A 17,622-nucleotide genomic window follows, 5' to 3' on the forward strand; every position below is an offset into this window, starting at 1 on the left:
ACAAAACATACTGCCCTTTTACCAAATCAATAAAAAGAATTCTCAAATGAATCTCCATTATGATGATGAACTGGTTAGAAAGTTATCCATTAATTTCTGTTACTGTGCAAAACGTGTGTTTCACAAAATGGAAAGAATTAGGAGGTAAGAAAAAAACAAACAAACAAACAAGAAACAGTTCAGATGCACGTCATCAAACCTAATAGACTCATACATGGTTGATAACGGGGGAAGTTCTTTGCTATGAGAGTGGTGAGGTGCTGGAACAGCTGCCCAGAGAGGCTGTGATGCCCCATCCATCCCTGGAGGTGTTTAAGGCCAGGTTGGATGGGGCTCCGGGCAGCCTGGGCTGCTATGAAATGTGGAGGTTGGTGGCCCTGCGTGTGGCAGGGGGTTGGAGATTCATGATCCTTGAGGTCCCTTCCAACCCTGGCCATTCTGCGATTCTGTGATGATGGGCAGAATCCCTAACTGTTGTAACAGTTTAAAACCTTAGGATTTCTGCTCTGATTTTAAGCAACACAGTATAGGACATTTTCGTTCAACACTCTTCTTGTGAAGGAAAATCCTAAACCTTTAGTTTATCTAAGTAAACCTTAAGGCAATCCATGGGATAATGATTCCAATCATCGATATAATCAGATATGAAATTAGGATACTTAAAACACATTGTTTCTCTTTCATATGGAAGTTACTGTCAGCAACAAAGCTCACGTGGCTAAAATTAAGCTACATCAGATGATTCAGTAACTAAAAAGTTAACAAAACAACTCCCTCCCTATCCCACCCCTCAGCAGAGTCTACAGAGGCTCTATTTCTTAAGAGAATAAAGGCCCTATTACATACATTTTCTGATATACTCCATGGTGACAGGCAATGAGGAAGTTACAAACAAACAATAAGAGTCAAAAAGATGCAACACTTAATGCTTATCATGTACAAAAACATTTCCACAAGACTAGAAGTCGAAGACGGTTTGGGAAAGCACCACGTACCTTAGGATCTGCCAAGGCATTAAAGATATTTCCAAGAGCTAGCAGGGAGCGGTTAATGTTTGCTCCTTCTCTAAAACGAGCTCCCTTAGCATTTGTAGCACTGGCACGTTCAGATCCTGCGAGGTCAATGAGGGACATTTTGGCGATGCAAACATTTTGACTAATGCTAGCTATCTTGTCTTGCTGTCTTAAGTAAATCTACAAGGCAAAAAAAAAAAAAAAAAAAGTTAGTTGACCACTATGCAGCGTCTTATTACTCTAACATCACCAGAAATTCTCATTGGAATCCTTTTGCATTCTAAGTTAAGCCTTTCCATACTCATCAACAGGCAATCTGTCCTAGTGGAACATCATTTCTGACTCCTCAAGTTCACCTGCTTCAGGTAGGAAAAAAAAAAAAATTTGAGTATGGTTGTATACTGTATCTGGCTGAGAAGTAGTAAACTTTCTTCGTACAAGCTCTTATGTTGCTGTCTTTCAGATTTAGGACAGTTGAACACTAATGTTTTCATATTGTTGAGTAGTACTGACAAAGCATGAAAGCCTTCTCCATTGCTCAGTCAGCCCTTGCTCCAACTCCAGCCAGCTTGAGTGGGCAAGAAGCTAGGAGGGGACACGACTCAGAGAGCAGACCTCACCCAAATAGTGATATATTCCATGGAACATCTTACCCAGTGACAGAACTGGTTGCATTTTTCCAGAGCAGTAACTTTTTCTGTCCCCCTTCGACTGCCTTTATTTTGAACCACATGGTTTCCCAACCTACCCCTCTTTGCCCTTCATATTTTCTGTCACATTGCACTGTGGGGGAGTAAACAAGTCTATACCAAATATAAATATTTCTGCATCAAACAATACAATCAAGACCCATTGTACCATTTTAGTGAGATCAACATAGAACAAGAGAGAAAAGCCATTTCTCTGTATTTTTTATTGTCAAGGAGCTATTCCAGGCTGGTAACACTCTAACAATATACAGTTAACAACCATTAGTCAACTAGAGAAAGGTGGAGTGACAGCCAAATCATGTTCTATGACTCAAGCTTTTATAAAAATCCAAAAGATACAGGAAATGCCCCAAAGCACAATCCTCCCTGTTTCTTCATTCATCAACAGAACCCTTTCAGTGTTGTGTAAATAAAGGAAATAGCTGCAAATTGACATAAGCAATTACTTACAGTACGGGCTGACTAGTTTGTACTGATTTCTTAGAGATGCCAGAACTGCTAATAAGGACCACAGGTAGACAAAGTACCTAAAATCCCCCCTTTAAATTTAAGAAGTGTACGGCTCTGAATTTACTTAGCTTAAAGCAATACTCATTAGTTTAAACTTGAAACTTTCAGTTATGTTGTATCAATGTAGCTCCTGACAGCATTATCCCATTTAAGTGTCACGTGCAGAATGTAGTATTAAGATTAAACAACTTATTTTTATTATTTCCCACACACACATTTGTATAAATGACATATTCCCCCTCACAACCTCAAGCATCAAGTCACTTCTGTGGAAAAAGGCCATTCATTGTTAAATGAACAACTAATCCAATGCTGCAATGCCTTATGTCTTCCTATGAAAACCGACAATAGTAGATATTTACTTAAATCACACCGTTGAGATACACAATTATCTAACAAAACAAAGAATGACTTCCAGCAGTAAGGTAAAAGCTTTCCTAGTTAGCAATTGAGTGTCTTTATTGATAGCTAGTAAAATTTCAGGATTATCTCACTATAGAGAAGAAGCGTATTAGGAACACTACCAAGCATGCGCGCGCACACACACACAGTCTTGCTACCTACAGTAACCTGTTGACACCACCCTTGAATAGAATCAAACTGTTCTTGTGAAAGAATTGTGCCTCTGATTACACTGCTGAACATGCTTGTAGAGCCATGACATGGCAATGTCAAGTCTCCATATTGAGATGCTTCACTTTGTGAGGAAGTCAGACTATCCAGACATTTAACCAGGAATATTAAGTTCTGTCAAGCATTCCATCTAGCTGACTGCAGTGGCTTATGGGGACTAAGACACAACCAGAGCATTTTATGCTATCATGGCTGCTCTGCCCGCCACCACCAGCACCAGGACACCAGGAAAAAACAAACAGAGGATGAACCCACATAGATTAGTTAAAAAATAAATCTGTCCCTTTTCTCGAGTTCAGAGAAATACTATACTAGTTTTAGAAGTCATAAGAAAGCTATTAGCAATAACCATCTTGCAAATGGATTTGGAGAAAAACCATACACGTGAGCTGCATAAGCTTACACTACCTCTTATTTCTTTCAAGTCAAATGCTTTCTTTAGAAGTATTTTGTAAACTATCTTTTCAGTGTTACTTGCGCTCTTCGATGCACCATACCATTTTAGAGTATATTCATATACATTCAAAATGAAAGATACTTGTAGGTACCCGAATGGTACCTACCTTGCTTTTTATGCATACATCCACAGAAATGGAATTTTTTGTTCCTACAACATGTAGATTCAATAGGATCTTTCAATTCATCATGTTTTTACTTTATTGCCAATAATTAACAACCCATTCACCTTCAAGCACTTCTGTTCCAACCTGTTCTCTAAGGAGAGTTACTCTGCAACAACGCATTTAAAGAAAGATCAAGTCTCCACACAGGATGTTTCTTCTGGTCATACATTCCAACAAAATTACAGTACAGTACAAACATACTCATTCTGTCAATACAGTTTATTTCATTGGGTACTTAAGCAATTTTTGCTAATGAGTAAATATACCTACACTGAGATCAATTTGCCAGAGTAAACAAAGAATGCAGGCTGGAGAAGATGAACACTCCAGCATCTCTAGTCACTTAATTGCTTGCCTTCCTGTTAAAAATACCACTAGACTGCAACAGCTACCTAATTTACTTAATTGCTTGCCATTTTTAGAAATGAACTGAGATGAATGCAAAGCCTGTCTGATGAAACAAATCTGAACTCTTTGCTGTCAAATAAAAGTGAGGATAAGACACTCCAGCCCCAAGTAAACAAGGAAATCAGCTGTTTGTGCTCTGACCTCAGTCTGTGGCAGTGCGCTTTGTGCCTTATTAAAGCTGCACACATGGGTGACCATGCAGCAATCAAGCCACCCAATTCAGTACGAATTCATTGCTTTGAACTGATGACCATAGGCACATAATCTGAGGAAATGAGAAAGGACAATTTGAAACAGAAGCCTAAGCTAGAGGAAAACCAACACTTTTAGTGAGGGAATTTTACTGTTAGGTACTTCAGAAATACGTAAATACGTCAACCATTTATTGTTATTTATTGTCAATAATAATGACTGAAATTTAGATCTGGAGTACTTATTTTACAGCTATTGGTATTTGCATCATCTAAATGATAATGTCAACTTCTGCCTATCATTATTAAGCATGGCCTCAGTTTGCAGGTACAGTTAACAACTGTCTAACAGTTAAATAATAATAGAGCTGTAATGCCAGGACAAGAGCTCAAGTTGCTTTGTAATATTTTTCAACCCAGAAGAGCAACATGTACATAATAGAAGATAATGTGATTTGCCATAGGCAGCAGCCAATGTATCAAGAAGCTTTAGCTAACAGGACCCATTTTTAAATAATTTTTTTTGGTACCAGTTTGTATTGCAGTTGGAAGGACACTGTAATAGTGTGCAAGCAGCAGTAATCTTTGGAGAACTCTTAAATACTAGCACATTTGTACAGTGTCTGTAAAAACCTTACCTACAGAAACTAGAAACATGCATTTCATTTTCATGGTTCAAGCATGTATCTGCTTAAATCCTAGTTTGTGTTAAAACAGGCCACACGCTCAAATACAAAGAAAACCTGAATCAATGCAAAACCAAATAACAGAAAAGTAGCATTCGAAACGTTCACTTCATAGAAAGAATAATGACATTCTGTAAAATATTTTTCATACAAGAATGCTGAGCAACATTAGAGAAGCATAAAAGCAGAAAGCACTCAAAGGCCTTCCAAAGTGTAAATCTACAATATCGAAGCATATCCTTAATTCAAAACCACGGTTTTAGAGAAAAGATATTTCTAAAGACTGCAGTTGGGATTAGAAAGCTTTTCCTCGTGTTTGCTTCCAACTCTATTCAGTATGAACAGTGAACTGGAAGACTTTTAGCTCTGAGCACTAAAATTAAGGTCTGAGACATATAGACGTACATTTAAAAGCTTCCATTGTATTCAAATTTAGGCAACAAGTAAAACTTATAGAAATACTGGTGTACATCTGCTGTATCATCTTACCTGGAAGACTGCATGGGAACGAGAAGAGGAGGCATTCACATCTGTGGGATGTTGTGTTCTGTTTTTATTCCCATAATCCAACATTTGAAGGATTTCCTCTGCTGATTTTGGCTTTAAAAAATAGAGCACAGGGTAAGTACTTTTTTTCACCCCTCTTTCTCATTAGCTGTATAAGACTTGAAAGATTTTACAGCGATTCTTATCTATATATCTATATAATCTATATAATCTATCTATCTATATATATATAGATATTAAAATGGTAAAAAAAAAAAAAAAAAAAAAAAAATCAACAATCACCTTAAAGGAAAACCAAGGTACCTGAAAATAGAGTTAATAGTAATTGCTGTTTTGGAATTGAGGCCCTTCAAACACTTTCAGCTGAAAACGTTAAAGCATGAAAAGTACTTAAGAGCTTCAGAAACTGAAAACACTTCTGAAAGCCAAAACCAAAACAAAACCTAACAAAAACCCTTAAATCTGCAAGTGCTATCCATAGTTAGAAATCCTAAGAACGCCTTAATCTTTGTTGTATTAATGCTTCAAACATGAATATAGTACTGTTTTCAGGCAAAACTCAAGCATAGGAAGAGCAGGCCTTTAAAGGATGAGCCAAACCAACCCAATTCCTGCCTTCATTGTTTGTTGCACATCGAAGTTGGAAGCTACATAGCATTTAACAGGCTCCAAAATTTTGCAGGAAGAAAAAAGTTAGGTCCATGACATTAATTATCAGATTGGGAAATGAGGTTGCATTAACAACTTTGAAGTTGCTGTGCTTGTCTGGAAACAGCACTTTTTTTTAGTGTCTTCATTAAAAAGAAAAAAAAAAAAAAAAAAAAAAAATCAAACAAACAGAAAAACTCAAGTTCTAGGCACAAGATTTGCAGAAGTGTTGAACACTCATGCATAACATTGAAAACAGTGACGTCCTTTAAGAAATACTAAGATTATTTCTCAAAACAACAAGCTTTCCACAACCTGAAGGTAAGCATCGAACCAGCAGTGTCTGCTGGGTAACAAAGACAAATGTTTATCAATTTCTATTTAACAACACCAGTAGCTTTTTCAGAACGTGCATTAATTATTTAGTAGGCTTGCAGGTTATTACGTTACTCCTGATGATTGCAAAAAACAAAACAAACAAAACAAAACCCACAAGAATTACTAAGTCACAAGCAACTTCACTGTGCAATCACAAGCAAATTTGACCTCAAATAATGTGGAGCCTCCTGAGTTTGAGCACCTATTTACATACCTGATGTAATGTTAGCCCTTGAACCACCACCCCTTTCTGAGCATCTTCCCGAACAGCCAGCGGTCCTGAGTTGACCAGAAGATCACGGATCTGTTCATTGTACACCTTTGAGAAGGAATTTAAAATCTCTTTAGAAAAGTTACCCTGTCGTACTTGACAGGATTGGATTTGAATGGCAACATCATTCTTCATTACTATTTTAAGACAAAGTGACATTCTGTGATTTACTATTCCACTTGACTTAACGGGGGCTAGAATGTAACAGTCATTATACTACTGCTGCTTTGCAGCAATGCAAAGATAGGTACTAGCAAGAACAGACAAGCAATGCCAAAAAGATAAAGAGAAGAGAAGCCGGCAGCAAAGACCAAAATAATTTTTTGTAGTGAGCTAAACAGTACCATAGCAGTCCTCACAGAAGCATTTCTTTAACTTGAGACACAGTAAAACCAAACTGAATATTACTGGAATTAACCATCTTTTAGTTGTGCAATTTCAGTATTAACAGGAAATTACTGCTGACATCCCTGACAAAGTATCTTCCTGTACCCATTAACAGATAGAAGGAACTTAACTAAGGAGCAAGGAACTTAACTAATTTGGAGGACAGGTATTACTAGAATGAGAAATGAATGTGTTAGAAGAGATTGGCCTTTTTTGGAAGATACAAGACAGTAACAGATATCTATTAGTAACATCAAATTTGAGCACTATTCAGTTACAGTCCCATCAAGGATACATTTCTAAAGCCCCAGAATAGTTCATAATGAGTATGATGACAGAGGAAATAAAAAGTTTAACTTGACTTATAAAATTATGCCTTCTTAAAAGCAGCATACTAAATCCAGGAGCTAACTTACCTCTAAATAAGACACAGCAACATTGCATATTTTTTCTTCTTTTATTTGATCCATGCAATTATAAAGTGCCATCATGGTTAAATACATCACTCCAGGATCTTCAGGGGAGCCTAACATTGTATGAGTCTTTCCAGCTCCTGTTGCACCATATGCTAGCACTACATTAAGAGGAAAAAAAACCAGAAAACATACACTTGGTATCAGTAGGCCAAACAAGAACAAACTTCAAATGGACATTCACATCCCCCATCATATGATACCACTGTTTTCACAAACTATTTAACTTTCTCACCTATTATTCTCTTTCTACAACAGAAATCAGAAAGCTATCTCAAGAGTCACATATTTTCAAGTTTTTAATTCCAAGTTAATTCACAAGCAGTTGAAGTAAAAGATATTTCTTTACTCTCCTAACCCTGGACTATCAACTCATTGCAGATACATAAGGCATTACCTCAGTGGTATATTTGACAGTTAAAAACAAACTTTTGAAAGCTTAAGTTGACAAAATAGATTAATACACTCAATGAAACTACCTCTGGCTGAATAACTCTTCCTTGAATACTCTTCATAAGCACATGTATTTCAGATCAAATTCTGAAGCTTGTTACAACCCTATCACAAAGTCTTCTTCAACACATAACGTAGCTAGTCTACCTTCCACATACAACAAGATGGTCATAACTATAAATTACAAGTAGTTATTCAAACATAGATCCCTAAGGCCTCTGCAGCATTCAGATACAAGTGTAGATCCTCCAAAGAATTTAGTGAATGAAAAGAGGCACATAGCAAAGATACCTGTGCAATTATATCCATTTAAGAAGCCATCAAGTACACCTTTGGTTGTATGCTCAAAAACTTCCAACTGGGTTGAATTTTCAGCAAAAACAGCATCAAAAACAAATTTAAGGTCTTTCTTTGTTCTTTTATTAATATCCCTGTGGGTCAGTTTCTTTCCATGAAAAAAGCTAAATTCTTCTTCCTTTGGATCAAACACCAATATATGCTGGTCAACAACATGAACAACTTTAGCAAAGTTGCCATCTTTTTCCTTTTGAGTTTCTGGACGGACGCGGACAACCACTTTCACGTGGCTACAGACATCATCTTCTTTAGCAGCAGACATGCTCTCTCTTCTCTGCTTCCAGGGCTCCTTCAGACCAAGCAGCTGAATCTTCCCTGCAATCAACAATAGAAGCAAAAGGCCTTAAACTTGAAACATAATTTCCTCATTAGAATCATCACAGAACGGCCCGGGTTGGAAGGGACCTCAAGGATCATGAATCTCCCACCCCCTGCCACACGCAGGGCCACCAACCTCCACATTTCATAGCAGACCAGGCTGCCCAGGACCCCATCCAGCACAGTCCTGAATACTGCCAGGAATGGATGGGGCATCCATAGCCTCTCTAGGCAGCTGTTCCAATACCTCACCATTCTCATAGTAATGAATTTCCCCCTGACACCCAACCTAAATCTTCCCTCCCTCAACTTCAAACCATTTCCCCTTGTCCTGAAGTTATCAGCCCCTTCAAAGAGTTGAGTCCCCTCCTGTTTGTAGGCTTCCTTTAAATACTGAAAGGCTGCAATGAGGTCACCCCACAGCCATCAGTTTGCAGTTTAAGTCAAACTACACACCTGTGCTAGCCCTGCCCTACACTCAGTCAGCTGTAGGAACCATCACAAAGCTCTGAGAAGCACTGTTAACTGGCCTGAAAACACGACTTAACAGTACACAGCTAAGCAGGCCTGCCTTGGGAAAGCCAAAGTCTGATTCCTCCGACTACAGCTACCGTTCCACCTGCAGCTCTCCTTTACTTCAGAGTACTCACACAGCAGCAGGCAGCTCTCTCGTCCTGCAGGAGGGTTCAGGGGCCTTTTGATTATAGGCCCCACAACGCTCAGATACTAACGAAGGACCGCCCTTCCAGGCCTCGCTCTTCACCTCAGAAAGAAAAAAGATATCCCAGGGCCGACAACATACACAGATCGCGGACAAAACCGCACGGTAAGCCCCCGAGCCCCGCCCGCCATGCCGCTGGGGCGGCCACTCACCTCAGCGCCGCAGCCGAGCCAACCACCGCCCAGCCCGGCCGCCGAATTCAAACGCCAGCGGCCGCCCCCCCTTCGCCTCCTCATTGGCCGCCGCCGCCGTGACGTCGTCAAAGCGACGGCGCGAGCGGGTAAGCGCGTGGCGAGGGTGGTTTCTGTAGCTCTGCGTGCTGTGCGGGGCTGGTGGGCGGGAGCTGCGTGAGGGGAGAGCCGCGGACCTCTAGGCCTGCTCGATATAAGATCCTTCTTCGGTTTTCTCTAGGCTCAACAGCCCCAGCTCTTTCCACGTAAGAGCGATGCCGCAGGCCCTTAATCGTTTTTGTAGCCTTCTGCTGTATCCTGCGACTGAAAGCACACAAAAAGTTTCCTCAGTTCATAGATGAGTGATTGTGAGCCGTGCTCTGGGTAAGGAAGATGCTTCCCGGGGTCGTAGAGCAAGGCAGTGTGAGTTAGATTATCACTGATCTTCTCCCCACCCCTGTGTTAGCTTCTATAGAGGTGTTGGGGTTTGTTGCGGAATCGCAGAATTGTAGGAGTTGGCAGGGGACCTCCAGGAATCATCAAGTCCAACCCCCCAAAGGACTTGCAAAAGGACTTGAGGTCCTCTGTTGAAGGTTAGAAGATGATACATGCTTACAAATGCGATGCAATAAAAGTAGGATAGCCTTTATTCAAAGGGCCTTTGGCTAAAGTATGCATTCTTTTTGTGTGGCAAGAGAGAGTGTGAAATATGACACAGCAACAGGTGTGAGCTCATAAAAATGCAAATAACATCTTACTTATGTTAACCTTCAGCTTTCTTCAGCTTTTTTTTTTTTTAATCTGCTTTGAATTATTCTGTTGTAATTTTAACGCACATGTAGGTTGTAACACTAATCATAACCGTGTTAAAAACCCAGTGGCACAATTTGTCTTTTCCCATTTCAGCTAGAAATACAGGAAACTTGGCAACCCAAGTGCTGCCGTTCAGAGCAAGTGCCTCATTGTGCGTGGCAGGACGTAGGAGAACAAAATGAAAGCTGAGCTACTGTTCTGGTTGTGCTCAACCAGAGCAATTTAATAGGGGCTTCTCTCAAGATGTTTGAACATTGATAGAGTCCTAGTGATGTAAAGGAAATGAAGGTATTGCTTGTGAAAATAAAGCTCTATTTACTTAGATGTGATTGATTGTTAGATGGCCTTCAAATTGCTGAAAAGAAGCTAAATTATCAGAGCGTTTTTGCTGAGATGGCATTTCTGTAAAGCCTCCTATCTTGTGAAATGTACTTACAGCATTTGCGCTTTGTGTGTGTGTATGTTTTGTTTTTTTTTTAACACTTAATGTTTTAAATAGTTATCAAAGTAATTCCCAACATCTGTTTTTTCTAGGATGATCAACTCCAAAATGCTATATCAGAGTCTGTGCCAAGTTAACAAGTGTCTGCTTCTGTGCAACTTAAAGCTGAATCCAGACAAGTTAGCTGTTTTGGCCAGAAGGATCTACTCTTCAGTAAAACAGCTTTCTGAATATGATTTAACGGAGCAAACTACACAGGAAAGTGAAACTAAAGAGTTGCTTCACAGTACAGAAAACAAAACCTTTGGAAGATTGCACATACCAGTGATGGTGGAGGAGGTCATTAATTTTTTATCCCCTCAGTCAGGCCAGGTGAGTTAAGTAATTGGTTGACACCTATGATTTACTATCTATCCAGCAGAAAAGTTTGTGCAGTGTGGTGATAACTCTCCTTTAGAGAAATAAGGGCTGTTCTTTGAGACTATTCCACCTTTTAAAACTTCTAAATTATTTTGCCATCCAAATTAAGGTTTTATATTTAAGATAGTAGAAATCTCCTATCTATGTGTCTGACCTTAACAAATCCTGAGTAATCTGTTGGTTAAAACTGTAGCATTGAAGCAATCTCTTGCTTTTGTGCTTGTTTTTCTAGACTGCTCTTGTGCATTTGTAGGGTGTTAAGTAGTGTTAATTACTAACAGTAGCAGGGAGTTATGTGTGGTTATGTCATCAATTTGTGAAGAGCTCTCTTTGTTTTGTGTAAGAGCTAGTAGGGTAAAAAATCATTGTAGAATCAACTGTGTTAGAAAAAAATCTTCATGATCATCAAATCCAGCTGTTAGCCTGACCTACTGAGTCCAATCACTGAACTGTGCCCCTTAGTGTCATGTCCGTGTGTGCCAAATACACTGGCTGGGGATTCTACCATGTGTCTGGGCAGCCTGTTCCAGTGCTTGACCGACATCTAAAGAAATTGTTTTTTATATTCAGTCAAAACCTCCTCGTTGTCATTGTCACTGTTTCAGTGGTTTTGAGGTCCGGTGTTTCCTTAGGATGTGCTTATACTGCATGGAGTGGTGTGGAGGTGCTGTAGTTACAAATGGCAACATGTAGAAACGGTTTTGTATCAATGGCGGACAAGTATTGCAAAGCTGCCTGGTTTGGCCAAGGTACTGTGAAAAGATTCCTTCTGGTAATCTGGATTTGCTCACATCTGTCTATGCTGTAGCATTGGTATGTCTGCACTACATGTGTTATATGCAGTTTAGGTATACTGTTTCACGCTCTCTTTACAAAACTTAAGTGGTAAAATTGTTTGCATCTGGGAGATCTTACATATGATATTAAGTTGAAGGAATTTCATATGCAGTGGTTAAGTGGTTTTCACCTGTCAGATGCTTTTGTCTGCAAACTGAGTGCTTTTTATGTTAGCTTCATACAGGCTTACTATATTTGTCGATCAATGATAAGTTTTAACTAAAACAATGAAATTGTATATGAAGTACTATGTTCAAGATGTGCAGCTACTTATATATACTTGAAATGCTGTCAACTGACAGTGCAAAGGGATGTGGCAAGTTTGAGATGGATTTGGAGGATCAAAGTGATGTAGTCTAGTTTTATTGCGTTGCCTTGTAAGAACTTCCTTAGTTTGGAAGTCACCGTATATTTTAAATTTCTTGAAAGCCAGTGAGAATCAGAGTAGCCGTAATTATTGTAGCACACTTTTTTTGTTGAAAATACCCAAATGATGAATTACATGCCGAACTTAAAGTTCAGGTTTCATTCGCATTTCAGAACTATCATGACATTTGCGCACAGGAGGTGAATATATAAATTGTGAGACTGTATGTAAAGGGTTTTTTTCAGTTGTGTAAGTTTCTACTTAATTAAGAATTCGGGCTGATGTGGGGGACTGTTTATTAAACTTTGGTCATTGATACATATATGGGAACTGCTGAATCACGGCCTGAACCTCTGATTGATCACCTGATGGAGCAATGAGTCAGCCACAGGAGCACAGGGGAAGGCAATTCAGCTGTGCTGCTGGAAGGGGTGGAGCCTGGCTGCACCTCTCCTAAACCCCATTTAAGAGCTGGCTACAAGTGGGGAAGGATCTCTTTCTGGAGATCCCTCCTTTTGGAGTTGTCTAGCAAGCCCCGGATAAGGGTAAGTCTTCTATCATTTTTTGGTGTAGTAATCTGTTTAGCCGAACTCTCTGGTATGTTTCTTAGCTATAACGCCTGTATATTCTTTGATTATGCAACATGTAAAACCTTTTTGGCCAGAACTTGCGAAAGGATCTATTCTTGATTCTAAACTGTGGGAAGTAACTTTGGTCTCTGAAGGCTTTTTAAGGATTCAAATACTTATGATTGTAAAGCAGCGTGTTAGTGGAGGGGGATTTTTCTTCAGATCCATGTGTCTTGTAGAGATTCCTGTACTAGTGGTGAACCATTAATGTCAGACATAAGAGTGAGCATCATCTTGAGCAGAAGCATTTACAGGGTGTATAAACTATAGTAAATCATGCATTTACAGCACTTTATGAAGACTGAAGTTTTGAAAGTAAGCGTGTTGAAAGATGTGGTGTGTTAACCAAGTTTTGTTAGAGAAAGCATCATTGGTGAAATTTTAAACTACAATTGAGACTGCTCTTCTTTGCGTGTTACAGTTGGTGTTGAAATGGCTGTTTGTTTCTTTTGAAATTGTTTTTGAGAACAGGAAGCATAAATTCTTGTTTTTTCTACCTTCTCTCCTGTGTACGCAAAGGTTTCCTTTACTCGTTTTTAATGCAGTTATGTTCCCCGTTATTAAATAAAATAACGAGGGGGGGGCCTTTATCTCTTCTGGTGTCCCAAGACAATGAATTGCCAGTATATAGAAAATCCAGTTAGAAAGATAACTTTCTAGTGAATGAGGTTGCTAAGAACATAAATGTTACTTCCAGAGTGAGTCACAGCTGAGAGCAAGGTGTTAGTGCCCTCCCACTGAATATTTGATTGACATCTCTGGAATCTGTCAGGGTTATAAGCAATAACAGTTCTGCTCATCTTCGAGTCTCCTCTTATTATTTCTAGAACCTATTTCTACAAAGTCCCATTGGTAGTCCTTTCTTGAAAACACATTGTACAAATTAGCTTTTACTGATCTCCTTTTTTTCCTCAATGAAAAGTCTGTTGCAATAAATCCACATGCAAGTAATTTCCCCCTTTAAGTCTACTGCATTGACTCTCCAACAGCTCCCTGTCTTTCTTGTACTGGGGGCTCCAGGCCTGGACACAGTACTCCAGATGGCGCCTCACAAGAGCAGAGTAGAGGGGAACAATCACCTCCTGTCCCTGCTGGCCACCCCTCTTCTGATAGAGCCCAGGATACCATTTGCTTTCCAAGCTGTGAGAGCACCCTACTGGCTCATGTTATGTTTTTCATCCATCAGGACCCCCAGGTCCTTCTCTCTTTCCTTCTTTCTTTCTTCTCTTGAGTTTCAAAAACAGTGAAAGAACCAAGCCATACCTTTTCAAAACGAATGTCTTCAGGCATCCCCAAGTATATTTTTCCTTATTTTCACTCTACTTTTTCTTTTTTTTCCCCCTTTGCATCAGTCACTTGTCTTTTTGCTGGTCTCTTTTGTGTTATATAGTGATAAAAAAGAAAATATAACTTCACTGGCATTAAGATCTATGAAACTTTGAAATTTAATTGTTTTCATGAGGATTTTCTAACACGGGTTCTTACAAGGTGCAGGCCTCTAGGAAACTATTTTAATAGTGCTCCAGCACAAACAGAAGGTATTGATGTATACTATTTGCATTAAATATGGTTGCCTAGCGTGGACAGGATTGTAGATAAAGTAATTTCTAGGAGTAGTATTTGATTTATAGCCATTCTGGAAGTTTTTCCTTTTAAATGTCTATAAATAAGTGATCAAGATGGTGGTGAAGATGAATGAATGAGACTATTTATTCCCTTCTTCTTGTAAGAATTGCATTTTCATTCATGTCAAATGAAAGATTCATTTTCAGCAGAAAGAGTATGAGTATGGCCTTCCAAAGTAACAGAAGGAAACATAAGTTACTGCTGACAATCTCACATTGATCTTTTGTGACTTGCTTGAGTCATTGGTTTGAAGACAGTCTTTTACCTCCTGAAGGTCTGTTGCCACTGTTGGGTGTTGTTGATTCAGAGCATAAATGTTCCCTTCTTATTGGGTGGAGCTGGTTAGTCAAGGTGATAATCACATGAAGCTGAGATGAACTGCTGGTGTTCCAAAGCATAGTCTGTTGTTGTGAAGATATTGTCTTAGTTTCCTTATATCTTTGTCCATATGTCAGTATTCCTTTACTTTTTCTGCCTTATAGTGAATGTAAGCTTTTAAGGATAAAAATAGCCTTCCTCTCTATGGTGCCCTGCAGCATGGACTTCTGTTTTGTGAGAAGGGTTTCCAAGTATCATAGCATATAAATAGTTATGTGGCTATGTTGGTGGCCAGTGTGCTTGCCATAGTGCTTCCAAAGCTATCTGCAAATGATTGGACTGGTACAATACATTTACGGTAAAGGCTCTCAAAATTGAAGTGTTTTACATTGTCTTCAAGATAAATAGGAATTTGAAAAAGCACCTGAAAAGATGTATTTTGAGTTCTCAGGTTGTGTGAGGCATTTTGTAGGGTGCAGCCAAAATACCAACCTCGGCACAGAATATTAATTACATAACAAGACAAATATTGAAACTGTAGAATCATAGAATATCCCGAGGTGGGAGGAACTCACAAGGATGATCAAGTCCAACCTCTGACTCCACAAGGGACCACTCCAATGCAAATGGTTGTTCAGCTGCAGCAGCTTGGGGCTATGCCCACTGCCCTTTAGTGCAGAACCTTTCCATGACCCTCCCCTGATACAACTCTGTTCCCTAGGGTCCTGTAGCTGCTACCAGAGAGCAGAGCTCAGCACTGCTTTCTGCTCCCTGTGAGGAGCTGCAGCTGCCTTGAGGGCTCCTCACAGCCTACTTTGCTCTGGGAGCAACAAACTTGGAGCTCTCAGACATTCCTCCAGTGTCTTGCCCTCAAGACCCTTCACAGTCCTTATAGCCCTCTGGAACTGGAGCGTTAACTCTTGAACTCTCAGGCCATGGCCTCTCCTACCCAACTCAGCCCTGTTTTGGCTGTCATGGAACACTTGTTGGGTCTCATCACCGTCTCCTTACGATATCACAAGTCACATCCCTGCCAACCACTATAAATACAGAGGTGCTGACAACAGAACACCAGTTGCTGACTGACTTTTGTCTGGGAAGCACATGCTTGAGACCAGGAGCTTTTTACCTAGATCCTTCCCCCCCATTCTAGGAATTTTTGTGGAGGAGGATGGATTCTTCTCCACCGAAGAAGCTCCAGCTTCTAGAGAGCAGCAGCAAGCTCAAGCCAATGCATGTAGACCCACTGGAGGGCAATGTTGAGCCCATGGAGGTGTACCTACCTCCACAGGGTGAACAGATGAAAGTAGATCTATCGCTATCAGGCCTGGGCAAGCACATCATGCTTGCCCAGAAACATCTCTATATCCATTGGTGGTGCAGCAGGAGCTCTCTATTTCTATCTTGGTGTTGAAGAGTCGCCGAAGAGCTTCTGCTCTCTAGAGTCCTTTTTTTTCCTCTGTCCCCCGTCCTCATCCTTCCTTGAGACCTCTCACCTCTTCTTTCCCAAGCTCTGAGGAAAAGAGAAGGACTGAGACTGGTGTCCTCTAAGCTTCTGCACAGAGAAAACAGGAGTCCAGTGGATGGCCCCCAGCTCTCTGTGGCCTCCATGCAAGTCCCAAGGATGAGGGCAGGACTGAGACTGGTGTTGTTATGCTTCTGTACCACGACAATGGGAGGCATCCAGTGGATGGCCCTGAGCTCCCTGCAGCCTCTAGGTGAGCCCTCAAGAAGAGGCTGGGACTGGGATGGGGTCCTCTGAGTTGCTGTGTAAAGACAACATGTGGAGTCTAGCCCTGAGTCCCTGCAGCCTGTAGGCAGTCTTGAAGAAGAAAGCAGGACTGGATCTGGTGTCCTCAAAACTGCTGTGCTGGGACAAGAGGAGTCCAGTAGATGGCCCTGAGATCCTTGATGCAAGTGCTAAAGAGGAAGGCGCGACTGGGACCGGCATCCTCTGAGTTGCTGTGTTGGCACAATAGGAATAGTCCAGCAGGCAGCCCCAAGCTCTCAGTGGACTCTAGGAAAGCCCTGAGGAAGAGAGCAGGACTGGTAATAGCATCTTCTAAGCTGCTGTGTCAGGTCCAGGAGGAATCAATTAGGCAGCCCCAAGCTCCCTGTGGCCTTCAGGCAGCATCAGAGAAGGTACAGAGGCAGCTTTCTGTTGGAGAAGCAGCAGACTTTGATTTGGACAGGAAGAAGGACTCAAGTTCAGCATAATTCCAGTTGCTCCATAAGGACTTCTATTTCAAAACTGGACAATGTTTAAAAGAACAATACAAAATAACAACGATAAGAAAAACTTTGTTTCTTTTTTTCTGAAACAGAGCCAGTAAGTTTACTGTTTTTGGTACTTCAGAGTCTGCCTTGAGTTTCCTGGGTTTGTTTCCCCAGAAGGAGCAACTCTGCCCCTTAGGAAGGGGCTTGGGCACATGGCAGCCTGGCAGGCTGTGGGCATGGCCTTTGCTCAGCACTGGGCACAGAGGGGTGAGGAGGGGTGGAGGGCTGTGGAATTTTACTGAAGGGGGCTGTGTAAAATATTTGATTACAATCGCACTTGAAAAAGTAGAAAAAAAAATAAAAAAAAAAATTGAAAATGCAAAAATGCTTGAAAAAGTAAAAATCCTTTAAAATGTTGTTTTCGTCTAAAAACCATTTTGAAGACAGTGTATGAGAAAGAAATATGTTTTGTGAAATTGTTTCATATAATATGCAC

The 17,622-nt window shown here is 40.4% G+C and overlaps 1 protein-coding gene and 1 long non-coding RNA gene across 4 annotated transcripts in view; one reads left to right on the forward strand and one right to left on the reverse strand.

Moving 5' to 3' along the window:
• The window catches only part of LOC125686412 (kinesin-like protein KIF18A), a 99,346-nt gene extending 89,692 nt beyond the window's left edge, over nt 1-9,654 (reverse strand). For 2 of the 3 annotated variants that reach the window (XM_048930370.1, XM_048930368.1), the window contains exons 1-6: nt 9,217-9,433; nt 8,183-8,563; nt 7,382-7,539; nt 6,522-6,626; nt 5,264-5,374; nt 996-1,193 (exon numbers count right to left, since the gene is read on the reverse strand). In XM_048930370.1, the coding sequence (XP_048786327.1) occupies nt 996-1,193; nt 5,264-5,374; nt 6,522-6,626; nt 7,382-7,539; nt 8,183-8,510 (900 nt within the window). In that variant the 5' untranslated portion in view covers nt 8,511-8,563; nt 9,217-9,433. The other variant, XM_048930371.1, reaches the window with a different exon arrangement.
• LOC125686456 (uncharacterized) overlaps nt 1-17,622 on the forward strand; it is a 65,996-nt gene that overhangs the window by 47,527 nt on the left and 847 nt on the right. Inside the window, exon 2 of the long non-coding RNA XR_007373800.1 lies at nt 16,063-17,238. This is a non-coding gene — a long non-coding RNA (uncharacterized LOC125686456). The remainder of the gene's footprint in view (nt 1-16,062; nt 17,239-17,622) is intronic.

This window comes from Lagopus muta, chromosome W, assembly GCF_023343835.1.
Source record: "Lagopus muta isolate bLagMut1 chromosome W, bLagMut1 primary, whole genome shotgun sequence".
Lineage (NCBI taxonomy): Eukaryota > Metazoa > Chordata > Aves > Galliformes > Phasianidae > Lagopus > Lagopus muta.